The following is a 13770-nucleotide window of genomic DNA, read 5'->3' as shown; positions in this document are numbered from 1 at the left end:
TATATATATATATATATATATATATATATATATATATATCCGTGTGTGTGTGTTCCTCCCAAACAACAAAAATACAGTACCGCAAGGTCTAGATTTTAACCGATAACCATGACAAGAAAAAAGGTTAAACGTGTCAAAATAGCCAACGAGAGTAAAAGAAACTGTGTCCTAAGAAATAGGACAGAAGGTTTACTCAAGAAAGCAAGCGAGCTTTCTATCTTGTCTGATTCTGATATAGGTATAGTTATTCATAAACCAGGACAAAACAACTTCACCTTATGGCCATCTCCAGATGATTTTAGAGCAAGGCTTTCCAAATTTTTCGACTTTCCAGAAATGGAAAGAGAGAGAAAATTTGTTAAGCATGACAAATACTTGATAAAGATTGTTGAAGAAGAGACGCAAAAATTGAGAAATATTGGAAGGAGGAGTGATCTAAGAGAGTACGAAAATTTGACGAACGGGCTTATTGAAGGTAAAAGCATTTATGAACTTGACTTGAATCAAATGAACGTTTTGTGCTCAATAGCAGAAGAAAAGGTGAAAGAGCTCCAGAAGAGGAAAGAAGAATTTAATGACCAAGATGTGCCAATTTTGAGCCTGGCTCCTCCGGTCCCCTCGGTAGAAGTCATTGAAGCTAAAGTCCCTGTAAAGATTGCAGAAACTGCAGATCCAACCCTGATCGAGAATTTGAGGACAGATCCATGGTTCATCGAAACCATGTTTGATGGCCAAATAAATCGTAATTTTTCCAGGGAGTAAGTAGCTTGCATGGAGCAACCATAAACTGCCAATCGCCTAATACACTAACCAGGCCGGCAGGCCGAGCCTGATTTTTTTATCTGTTTTTATTTTTTTCTCTCGATTTGATAAAGATTATCACATGATTTATAATTTATTTCCTTTCATTCTACTTTATTAATGCCTCTCTTTTGGTTATTAATTAAGCCCCCATTTGGACCGATTTTTTTCCAAATTTTAATGGTTGGAATAGTGTTTTTTTGAAAAATGTGTGGTTGAAAAAAAAATGAAATTTTTTTTATTTGGGTTTAATATTATTTTTTGGAAGATTGTGTCATTGAAAATAAGAGAGAGAAAAGAATAAGAAGAAGAATAGAGGCCAAACGGGGGCTAAATTGTCCTAGCAGAAAAAAGATTAAAATCATCCTCAGAGTAAAGATAACATTAGAAATAAATTAAGCTAACATAATAGTAATTGAACCAGTAAAATAAAAGAGCTCAACACATGATAATTAAACCAGTAAAATATTCTTTTAATACTTTTTTTATATTTTCAATAATTATACAGTTTTCTAATGCGAAGTATGAAACAATTCACTATAGTCCACCTTACAACAAACCTCCCTATTGATTTTCGTCGTCATTTTATCCTCTAAATATAACATTAATCTTAGCAGAATGTGTTATTGCACTAATGCATGTATCCTGATTATGCCCAAAGAATAACAAGGTAGTTGTAGTACAGCTTTGAAGTGTCGATTCCATGGGAAGATGAAAAAATCACTCAAGAATCCAAAATGGCTAATTGTCCTTTTGAAATGTGTAGGAGAATTTAATATTAAAGTAATGAAATAAAGATTAATGTTTTGAGATGGCAAAGCATTGAAATTTCCTCAATTGGATTGGGTCAATCACATCAATTATTCATTTTTATAACTCAATTAGAGAATTTTCATCCCAACTCTCTAATCGAAAGATTTAACAATAAAGATCAATTTAATTCACAATTATAATCCTAGAATCTAGACTTATAATACATTCGCACATTTTTATTGGAACAAGATCAAAGATTGACTATATATATCAAGCATAAGGCAGTAATAAATCTGCCAATAAAGAACATGACTAGATCTTTAAAGAATTTGGTAGAAGTTAAATCATTTTCAACAATAAGTAATTAAAATTGAAATTCAACAAACAGTTTAACTTAACAACGGAAAATGCATGATTAAATCCATGAAAAATCTTGTAAATCTTAAACCGACTTCAATGTAAACTTATAAGAAAGAAAATCTAAAAACTATAATTGTTTAACAATGACAAACCAAAATATATGAAATAATAGATCTGAAATCACTAAATTCAAAGAGTTCCTTCCTAGCTCCACCTCGGTTTTAGTTCTTCATGAAGTTTCTTGAGTACCAAAATGAGAGAAAAGTATATTGGGGAGTTCTCTGATATTCTGGGGTGAATTAGGGCTTAAAAACCGTGTCTTGAATTGTTACCATAAGTGGTTGGACGAAATAAGGAAATCAGAAAATTCGCGTCAGGATTGTACTATGTGGCCACAAGGTACAATCCCTTACGGTCACATAGTTCACCAAAAAATGGCCGTGTGATTCCCTGAAAATCACCATGCCGTTGCATACATTTTAAACTATGCGACCGCATAGTTATAATGTTTTCCTGCTAGACGGTTTTCAATATTTTGGTCATAACTTTCTTTTTCGATGTCCGATTGAAATGATTCAAAGTGCATTGGAAAGCTAAAAAAAAGGTACAATCCCTTACGGTAGAATGAAATAAGGAAATCAAAAAATTCGCATTAGGATTGTACTATGCGGTCGCAAGGTACAATCCCTTACGGTCGCATAGTTCTCCAAAAATTGGCCATGTGATTCTCTGAAAATCACCATGCCGTTGCATACATTTTAAACTATGCGACCCATAGTTATAATGTTTTCCCGCTAGATAGTTTTCAGTATTTTGGCCATAACTTTCTTGCTTTGTCATTGAGCTCATACTTGGCATGTTTTTACTCTCGTTTTGCATTTAGCTCAACTTCTCAATATTTGCACCTTTGGTCCTCGAACTATCACTTTGTTGCGTTTTGGTCCTTCTTCGGCTCTTTTCTCCTGAATTCCACAATTTTCATTGAAATACCTATATTGCATGAATTTAATAGGATTAAGTCACAATTCAACCATTTTATCCATTTTTAATTCATGTTTGTGAACCAAATAAGTGTGTAAAAACATACTTATCATATAGCATTTGGAATGGTTCGCGATCCAAAGTGTTGCTGTTTGAATTGAAAGTCTTACCACGTTTGCATATATGATGGCTGTCTCAGTAAAACATTTTCTCCTTCTTGATGATTATGCCTGACGCAAGAGCAAAACACGCTATGTCTCCAACTAACCATCCATTAATTAGTTAATTAGAAATTATTTGTTCATTTTTTAATTGCATTCACTACAGACCACTACGTGTTGTTTTCCTTTGTTGTATGATGGTGATTCAGTGCTGGGGACATAGACCATTTGCATAACTTAGTATGGAACATGATTTGCATCATTTATTGTTGTCCAATATTTGGACTTTTTACTAATCTCGAATTCTTGTGTTTCTTTAAAGAGTAATGCTATTTATAATCTCTAATGATTAGGGTAGACATGATCTCACTACCTAAAAAATAGCTTCTTATCGACGAATAATTATCAGGGGATTGCATCTGTTAATAATCAGAAATGGATTATCCGTTGGTAAAAGTAATAAGACTTTCAACTACCAATTTTTCGTTGATAATGATAAAATTTGTACCTAGGAAATTTTGTAGATAAAAGGTACGGATAATCCATCAGTAACTATAATTGACCCTTAAAGTAGCAACGAATTTGCAATGAATCATTTGTCGTCTGTGATACCTATTAGCTAGGGATATCGTGACTTCAACAACGGAAAATCGATTTATAAAGCCTTTTTTTGTAGTGGTCATTTCAAAAAGAATCTCTATTTGGCTCTGTTCCTTACTTAAACTTTCAAAGTTATCATAATTCTAATAGTTTAATTGAACTGACTTGCGTGAAAAAGACAACGATCTTACAAATCATAATCACAATATATCAAGTCAAGATAGAGATGTCAATTGAACAAGTTACTCGTCGGTTGACCGACTTGATTTGCCTTCTAGGTGAGTCGTGAATCGATTCTAGTGCGCAGACTAGCTCGCGTACCATGACAAGCTAGCTCGTAGCTGCCTTTTGCAGCATGATGGCTGGTGTCATCACATTAATTGAAATTTGATTGAATTTCAATTTCTTTTCCTTTTCCATTTTTTGTCTACAAATAAAGATTTTTCACTTATCATCTATTCACATTCATCTATTCCTCGAAATGATTGTACTTATCCTAAGGTAAGACGAGCTATTATAATCAATGAAACTTAGTAAATGAAGTTATCAATTATAACTAGAAGAGCTCATTTTACTTGGGGTAAAAACTTCCACGAGTTTCAATGTATACGTAATGTAGTTGAATTCAAACCTATATAAAGAGTGTAACATTGTATTTATCTCTATAATTAAATTTTAACCATTTGATATCTTTCGAAAAATTTGCATTTTTAATTCCATCTACATATATCATGTAGCTAGTCCCAAGAGCGAAAAAGAGAAAGACTTTTACAAATATTAAACACTTTAACGAAATTGATTTTTTGAAGTTTTAATTTACAAATTTTCAACTATAATTTGAATCTCGAAATGTATAATTGAAACCTTTTTATTCCCTTCAATAAAATCTACGCACCCTTGCAAACTTTCAATGCTCCACCTTCACCAAAGAACTCATAACCCTTTGAATCAAGGATAGTCTATGAGATGAGATTCTTTTTCAAATTTGAAACATGTCAAACCTAGCCAAGTATTATAATTGTCTGATCCATTAGCTTCAATCTGATCTTACCAATTCCAGCAACCCAAAAATGTGTGTTGTTTTCCATAATTATGACACATTTGGAAACTGTTTCATATGTAGTAAACAAGTCTTTATTAGGACACATATGAAATGCACATGCAGAATCCTGAATGTCTCTGCCTACTGGAACACCAAGAACAACATGTTCTAATGCTTTTCATTGCGCCTTAGTCCACCTCTCTCAATTCCACAATAAGAGAGTCCCTTCCTCAAAAGATTAAAGAAGTATGGTGTTTTAGCTTATAGAACCTTTAATGTTTTCCAAAACTTTGGTTGCCGGTCATAAGATCAATGTGTATGATTCCATCGATAAATTATGCTTTTGGATCCCAAAGATGATATGAATGAATTTATGTTGTAAAGCACAATGAGCAACCCCCCTGAATTCCGTCCATGACTCTAGTATTTATAGTTTGGGGCAAATAGGTGTTATGAGCCATGCAAAATTCTTCAAATCATAACCTATGGTTTAGCCGTGTGTCACTGTTGCTCGAGCAACACTTTAGCGAAAAGCGAGCGACGGCTTTGTCGCTCGAGAGACGTAGGGATGACAAGCGAGCGATGATGGTTTTGTTTCTAACGCTCGAGCAACAACTTGGCGAGCAAATAGCAAAAATTTGAAGAGTCTTTTACCTTATTCCAAACTTAAACCCTAACATAAACCATCTATATAAATTGCAACCCAAGTCCTTGACTTTTACAACAATGTTCAATTAAGTTCCTTTTGTTCACGGGATCGCCAATTACAATATAAAACCAAACAAACTCCCCTTTAGTAATCCATGACAAAACTATACAAATGAAGTCAGGACGTGAAAATAAAAAAGCTATTCTACCTAGTATACCTAAATTTTGAGTCTTGCATTCCATGTTGTACCTATTTCATGAAATTCAAAAACTCATATACCTACATTGTAAAAACACGTAATACAGGAAATATAACAAATAAAGCACATAATCACAAATCAACATGCTAGTTTGAGACGTGACATTGATGTCAATCAAAACACCAACATCACTAAACATCGAAACTCAAATAGCAATGGATATGATATGGAATGCAATGCAGCGTTCCCCCTTACTGCAATTTCTTATGAATTTTATGCAACCCCCGTTTGGCCCACATTTTCCTTCTCATTCTTTCTCTCTTATTTTCAACTCCACAATCTTTCATAAAATAATACTACATGCAAATTAAAAACTTTTCATTCTTTTTCAACCACACATTTTTCAAAAAACACTAATCCAACCATTAAAATTTGGAAAGAATGTGGGCCAAACAGGGGCACAGTAACACAATGTATCTATGTTTCTCTTCAACGACCCCTAGACATAGCAATGCAAAATGTCAAGCAATGCAAATGTAAAATCACTTTATGCTCTTATTTTATCCTGTTCAAATGCTAAATTGAGTGCTATCAAAATCAATAGACCATAAACTTTCATACATACTCAGTTCAAATCAGAAATGGAAGAAACAGTACAAATGACTCATCTGTGTAGAGTGTCACTAATTTAATGCCAGCAGGACTCCAAACCTTAATTTTGTTAGAAGAGACATGCTAATCACTACCAATAAGTATATTCCTCTACTAATAAAAGTCAAATCATGTAATTACATTAGGACCTATACTGATTATTTTTTATTTTTCTCTCCCTTGCTATGAGCCTTTAAAATTTTCAATTTTCACATTTTTTTAGTTCATCATATTTTTCACAATTTTTAAGCTCATATTTTTCATTTTAAGTGCAGTTTCTTCTCCATTAGGTGACTAAGATGACCCCAGTAGCGAGCTTGAGGCCAATTAACCCAAGTCAGTTGACTATAGACACATGTTTTAAGAGACTCCACGGGCTTAATTATTTGAGTCAGATAGGTCCCAAAGTAGAACATTAAGATAAAAACTTTTACATGGGGGAATCTTTTTGGGCTTAGGTCCACTAGATTTGGTTAATTTATGTTTGAAATCACCCTATTAACATGTGACAGTCATCCTAAATCTTACACACGCGGTAAAGTCCCTCTAACAAATTCATAGTGTGTGCAGTGCAAATAGTACATGAAGAAACCTAAACTAAGGAATCCAAAATGACCTAAACAAGTAATGGAAGTATTGTTACAGCTTATCAATTTTAGCTCATACATGAATCACAACATGCAAGCATTAAATGTCATGCTGTTGGAATTTCCCATAGCCAACTATTTTTGGTATTTTTCTATTTTTCAAATTTTTTTTTTGTGTTTTTCATTTTCCAAAATGAATACCTCACACACAAAAGAAAATAAGGTCAAGTACACAAAACAAAACTAAATAATGCACATACATGAAACCAAAAAACAAACAAAATAAACAAATACATGTGATACATGCAAAAATCATATGGCAGTTAAGAACAGGTATGCATAAAAAATACCTAATCATCTAGATACATGAGTGCTCTTTCCTTTAAGAGTACCACGATCTACTATAAGATTTGGCGGATCACTTTTCTTCACCCAAACCTACCTAGTGGGAGAACAATTCTCAAACAGTTTTGTCACCAATTTGGTCAAATGATTCACGAGATTAGTAGGAAATCCAATTTGACCAACAGACACCTAATTTTGTTCTTTTTGAAGTTCATATTTTTCCTTTTGTTCAGGTACTTATGACATTTAGGGCGGATATGACCTAACTCATCAAAATGAAAGCATGTCGGGATAAACTTAGGACATGTGTTATGTGAATGTTAACGTCTATTCCTAAGTTGACGGATTCTACACTATTTGGTAGACCTCTGTCCTATGGATCCTTTATCATTAGGTTCAGCGTTTGGCACATGTTTAGGCTGGTCAGTAGTAGGGACAAATGTGGTCTTAGATTTGCTAGCGACATCATAAGCTTTTCCCTTATATCCTAGACATCCCATACATTCCAGTCGACTTGCCTATTCCTAGAATGTTGTTTAACTTAGATGACCCACTAGTGAAGGCAAGTAGTTAAGTCTTAGAATGCTCTGAATTGCTCACAAAGTTTACAACCTGAATTTCTAAAGTCTCATTCATTACGGTCAAGTCATTGACTTTTCTAGAGAACCTCTCAAGTTCACTGGTGAGATTCTTAACTTGAGACTCTAAAGCTTCATTCATTAACCTAAATTCACTCAGGATAGTGGAAGATTCCTTAACATATGCTTCTAACTTCAATTTCTCCAACTAAAGGTCCTGAATACTTAAGGCCTCGTTTTTATTGAGGATCTTAAGGCTCTCTTGATACAATTTCGCATAGACCTCCTCAATATCTTCTTCGCTCATAGACTCATCTCCAGAATCCTCACCACTATCTATGTCCTCATCCTTTTCACTCCCCTGGTCGAATCCACTAGCAACCCTAACAACGAAGACAACATTTTCCACTGTCCTCATGAGTGGATTTCTCATCAGTGAGAATAGTATTCGTAGTGTTCTCTTTGACTCTTCTAGTACTAGAGCACTCTCTCTTAAAAAATGACCTACACTTTGACAATTATGGCACCTCACGGATTCAGATCTTCTCCTAAATTCACTTGGCTAGCTCACGATTTCTCTTGTAGCTTCTTCTTATTCCTAAACATCTTAGGGAATTTTTTATCTAGGTAGGCCATCTCCTCATCATTGGGTGAATTTGAGTCAGAAGATTCGATCCTATTATTCCTAATAGATTTCAAGGCCAAGGACTTTTCCTTAACTGGGTTGTTTAAGGTCAACTCATGGGTCTGAAGAGATCCAACTAACTGATCTACCTTAATAGTATCTATGTACTTACTTTTCTCAATTGTCGTGACTTTAGGCTTGAAACGCTCGGGTAAGGATCTAAGGATTTTTTTCACTATCTTAGGCTCGAGAATTTTCTCACCTAAGTTGAAGGAAGAATTCACTATATCATTAAAGCTCGCATAGAATACACCAAATGTCATATCCATCATCCTAATCTCTTCAAACTTAGTGGTTAGCATCTGCAATTTGGAGTTCTTAACCGCTTGTGTTCCCTCATGTGTGATTTTTAAGATATTCCAAACTTCTTTTGCAACCTCACACATGGATACTCTCCTAAACTCCTTGAGTGAAATAGCCTTGCATTGATCTAATTCAGCCTTAGATCAGTTCTCTATGGGAGTGGGAGTGACAACATTGTTTATGGTAGTACTAGGTGCAGACCAACCTTTAACAACACTCAACCAAATTCTCTCATCCATAGATTTCATAAATACCTTCATCCTAACTTTTCGGTAGGCACAATTACTACCATCAAAAATAGGGCGGCACGCTCAACGGGGTACTCATCTAGATGGTCAGGACACGTGTTTAGGCTCTGATACCACTTGAAAGACACCTAGAATGCTCTACCAACACTTGAAAGATTGTCTAGCTAGCTACAATAGCAATTCAAATTCGAGTGTTACCAAGTTCATGTTCTAGTCAATTTATAAGTTTGATCTTACATGCGAAATTGGCTAATTAAATGAACATGTCACTTTTAGCTAATTTCTAGATGATTAAGTATGCAATCCAATTAACCTAAGTTTGAATGCCGCAATTCGTAAATTATGAAAAATAGTAAAAACACAGAATTTGATGACAGAGGAACCCAGTGTGGGAAAAACTTCAGGACCAAGCCAGTTACCTCTACTATAGACAATTCAAGAAATACACGACAATTCGAGCCTAGTAACTTCACTCATTCTAGCGCTTTAATTCCTATATCCACTAAGACTAGCTATCTCTATTCCAATCTTACGATCTGCTGCCGTTGATACCTTTAACTTGCTAAACCTCCTGATCTACCTCCTATTACCATAGATACCGCTAGCCTTCTTCTAAAAAAACTCCTGATTTACCTCATGCAACCCAATTTGCTGTCTACTTCCAGCCTCCTGGTCTTACACTGAATGTCTCTCCCAAGCAGAATACCAAAAACAGCCTGTTCTTATGCTTTTCACTGCACCAGAGTCCACCTCTCTCAATCCCCCAATGAGAGGGTCCCTGCTTCAAAAGATTAAGGAAGCACGATATTTTGGATTATAGAACCTTTGATATTTTCCAAAAATTTGGCTGCCAGATCACAAGATCAATGTGTATGATTCTACCGATGAATTGTGTTCTTGGATCTCAAAGATGACATGAATGAGTTTATGTTGTCAAGCACAATAAGCAACCCCCTTGAATTCCGTCCATGACTCTAGTATTTATAGTTGAGGGCAAACAGGTGTTATAAGGTGTGTAAAATTCTTCAAATCATGACATAAGCTTCCGTCGCGTGACACTGTTGCTCGAATGACACTTTAGCAATAAGCAGGCGACGACTTCGTCGCTTGAGCAACAATTCGGCAAACACCTAGCAAAAATCTGGCGAGTCTTCTACCTTATTCCAAACTCAAACCCTAACTTAAACCTTCTATACAAATTGCAGCCCAAGTCCTTGACTTTTACAATAATTTTCAATTAAATCCCTTTTGTTCACAAAATCGCCAATTACAATATAAAACCTAATAAAAGGTATGGAACGGGCAAAATACTTGGAGCAAATACTTGCAAATAGAGATAAAGAGAGTAAAGACAAGCTACAAGTTCATAAAATCTCATCTAATAACTAACTAATGACAAATAATAAATGCAGGTTCTATTCCAATACGAAACGAAAAAACAATACACAGGATGGGTGACGCTTAAGTAGGCAAAAGATCATATCGCACTGGCCATTAATAATTATGACCCAAAGATTTTTCAAAATAAGATTAAGATGGTCCCAAATTCTGATCTAGGAGAACTACCAAATCAAATCCTTGTTCTCAACACCTACACCCATTTAGTACTATTGATGCAAGTCGAAGATTTTTTATTATTTTAAATATTCAAATAGAGTAATCTTATTTGCTTAGGGTCAATTTTATGGATTTTATAGGAGTCCAGCAATTAGACGAGTAATTTTTTGTTAGAGTTGGGTTTACATAGGAAGAAAAGGACTTTTGCTTCATTAAATAAATGCACTGTGAGAATATTATCCAATTTTTGACACGGTTTCTGATATAGGTTGGTAGAGGAAATCGCCCTCGACGGCAAGCAAGATGGATCACAGCACTTCTACGCGAGGTCGTCGACCCCCTAGGGGCGCTCCACCACTACCTCCAGGGGACGCTCTACCACTACGTGAGGTCGTCGGCCCCCTAGGGGCGTTCTACCACTACGCAAGGTCTACAACTGGCATGGGATTGCCTATCCAAACACTTAACCATAAAACTCCTAGTGAATTAACTAGGTTCCATGGCCGCTAATACAGAAACAATCTCCAGGCGAGAAACTAGAGACCCCCCACTCAGAACGTGGGCATAGTGGGAATGCTAACGTGGGACACGTGGCACCACATCCGCCCAGCGGTTATCCGGCTCCTAATGTCTATAAATACCTCCGGACGTGACACAGGAAAAAGGTTTTCTCTCTCTCTATCTATCTTTTTCACCATTAGAATTCCAATCACGTTTTTTCAAGCCTATAAACTAATTCTCACACCGAAGGTAAAACGGGGAAGGAAGCCCCGCCTTCATTTTTCAGGTCATATATACTGGACGGAGTAGACGAAACGTCGAGCACTACCAGGCAAATAGGAGGGTATTGGTCCACCACCATTTCATTGGCGTCGTCTGTGGGAAACTATTTGAACTAAAAAGCCATGTCAAGAAGACGAACAAGGAGTGATACTCGCTTGGTTGGGAATACGGCGGAGTCGGAGTCAGTTGCAAGGGGATGTGAGCTGCCGCCGCCCCGCAGTATGTGACGCAGAGTCAATTCAGCACTTTGGAGACTCAGTTGGCAGTAATGATGGCAGTCCTATAGGACCAGTCGCAGAGAGCCACTGTCTCTCCATTGAGCCCGACGGAAATGACGAGCCAGCAACCGCCTCAAGCGCCACCCGCGGTTGTCCTGCCCATCTCTCAGTCGGGGACGGGAGATGTGGGAGCCCCAGAAATCGAAGCTCAACAGCCCCCGCAAACCATGGTAGACCTGGAACAAAAGATGGAGGAAATCATGGCCTAGAAGATAGATGATGCCTTGTCCAAGAGAAAAGATAGGTGGAGACAAATGGTTTTGGAGGAAGACCCGTTCGCACCGAAAATCATGGCTGTCCCCTTGCCTAAAGGTTTCAAACAGCCCATGATAGAAGCATATGATAGAGTCACGGACCCGCTTGACCACTTACGAACCTTCGTAGATCTTATGAGACTTTATGCCGCCCAGGACGCGATGATGTGCCGATCCTTTCCCCCCCACACTCAGGAGAGAGGCTAGGGACTGGGTAGCGACCTTGGTCCCACGGTCCATCAAGTCATTTGATGAGCTCTCCAGGAGTTTTGTAGCTTACTTCCTAAGCAGCAAGAGAAAGAGGAAGACAGCCATTGGGTTGATACAAGTCGTACAGGACAAGGACGAGTCATTGTAAGAATACTTAGCTAGGTTCAATCGGGAAACTCTCAGCATAAGAGACCTGCAAATGTCTGCAGTGGTTACTGCCTTGATGAATGGAATGCGAAATCGCCTTTAAGATGTCACTCTCCAAGAACCCCCCCCAGAATCGATGCATGACCTATTGAAGAAGGGAGACAAGTATGTCGATGCGGAGGAAGCAGAGAAGATAACTAAAAATCTTAGGGAAGGAAGGAAGGCAGAAGTTCATAAGCGAAAAACATATGACGAACAAAAGCACACTGATAAGAACAAGTCGAAGGATGAACGCATGAACAAGGGTTATGCCCAAGACCGGCCGGTCAGGCAGAAGCGAGAGGAGGTCAAGACACCCACCCCTTTGAACATTCCACGTACAAAGTTATTGATGGAAATACAGCACATGAAAGAGCTCGAATGGCCTAAACCGATGCTAACTCCTTCCGGCAAGAGAAATCAGAGTAAGTATTGCCATTTTCACAGAGATCACGAGCATGATATTGAAGAATGCCTACAATTAAAGGAAGAAATTGAGCGCCTGCTAAGACGGGGACTATTGGCTAGGCATGTGAAAAATGACAAGGGCAAGCAAAGGCTCGAAGGTCTACCCCCACCGAGGGCAGGAGTGATAAACATGATCATCGGAGGAATAGCATCAGGCGACGACTCAAATTCGGCTAGAAAAAGCTATGCGCGTTCCCAGGGGTCTGCTCTATTCAGAAAAAAGCAAGATTCAACCAGAGCATTACTTTCGATGAAGGGGACGTGATTGGTGTGACGCACCTCCATGATGACACCTTAGTAATAGTAGGCGATATAGCGAATTTTGACGTGAAAAGGGTATTAGTCGATGGAGGAAGTGCGGGAAATGTCCTCACCTGGGATGCCTTCTTAGGTCTAAAAGTTCCCCAAGAGAAGTTGAAGATGGTGACTACCTCCCTACAAGGCCTTGGAGGGGCAACAGTGATACCGGAGGGGACTGTGGAGCTTTCAGTCACACTAGGGATGTACTCGGCGACAGTGGTCATCGTGACTAATTTCTTGGTTGTCAAAACCCCCATGGCCTACAACGCTATTTACGGCCGACCATTACTAAATGCAGTTGGCGCGGTCCCATCGACCTATCATCAAGTTATGAAGTTTCCAACTAGTAGGGGAAACGGGAGCGTGCGAGGGGACCAACAGGCATCAAGAAAGTGATATGTGGATAGTATACTAGCCAATGGCTCACCATCAGTCATGATGCTGGATGTGGAACTCCCGAGGAAGCAGATCGAACCGCTCGATATGATTGAAAAAATCTTTATTGTTGAAGGACAGGAGTTTAGTGTTGGAACAGGTTTGGGATCCGAAGAGAAGGAAAAATTGGCAAGGTGTCTAGCCGGTAACATGGATGTCTTCGCTTGGGGCCCAGAGGATATCCCAGGAATTATCCCGACCATCACGCAGCACCGCCTCGGTGTCCAACCAGGGGCTAAGCCAGTGAAGCAGAAAAAGGAAATCTCGCCCCCGAGAGGCAGGCTGCGGCCAGAGCGGAGGTAGAAAAACTACTACAGGCGGGTTTCATCCGAGAAGTGCAGTACCCCGAGTGGTTG

General features: G+C 38.0%; 2 protein-coding genes across 2 annotated transcripts; both read left to right on the top strand.

Moving 5' to 3' along the window:
- Window positions 1-108: 108 nt before the first annotated feature.
- On the top strand, window positions 109-762 carry LOC111400003 (agamous-like MADS-box protein AGL80). Its single transcript, XM_023027485.1, has one exon. The coding sequence runs from the start codon at window positions 109-111 to the stop codon at window positions 760-762; it is 654 nt and encodes a 217-aa protein (XP_022883253.1).
- Window positions 763-12308: 11546 nt separating this feature from the next.
- LOC111400002 lies at window positions 12309-13375 on the top strand. Its single transcript, XM_023027484.1, has 2 exons — window positions 12309-12851; window positions 12896-13375. The coding sequence occupies exons 1-2, from the start codon at window positions 12309-12311 to the stop codon at window positions 13373-13375; spliced, it is 1023 nt and encodes a 340-aa protein (XP_022883252.1).
- The last annotated feature ends 395 nt before the right edge of the window (window positions 13376-13770 follow it).

Source organism: Olea europaea, chromosome 9 (assembly GCF_002742605.1).
Source record: "Olea europaea var. sylvestris chromosome 9, O_europaea_v1, whole genome shotgun sequence".
In the NCBI taxonomy this organism is placed as follows: Eukaryota; Viridiplantae; Streptophyta; class Magnoliopsida; order Lamiales; family Oleaceae; genus Olea; species Olea europaea.
This window is presented reverse-complemented; position numbering and strand designations above follow the sequence as displayed.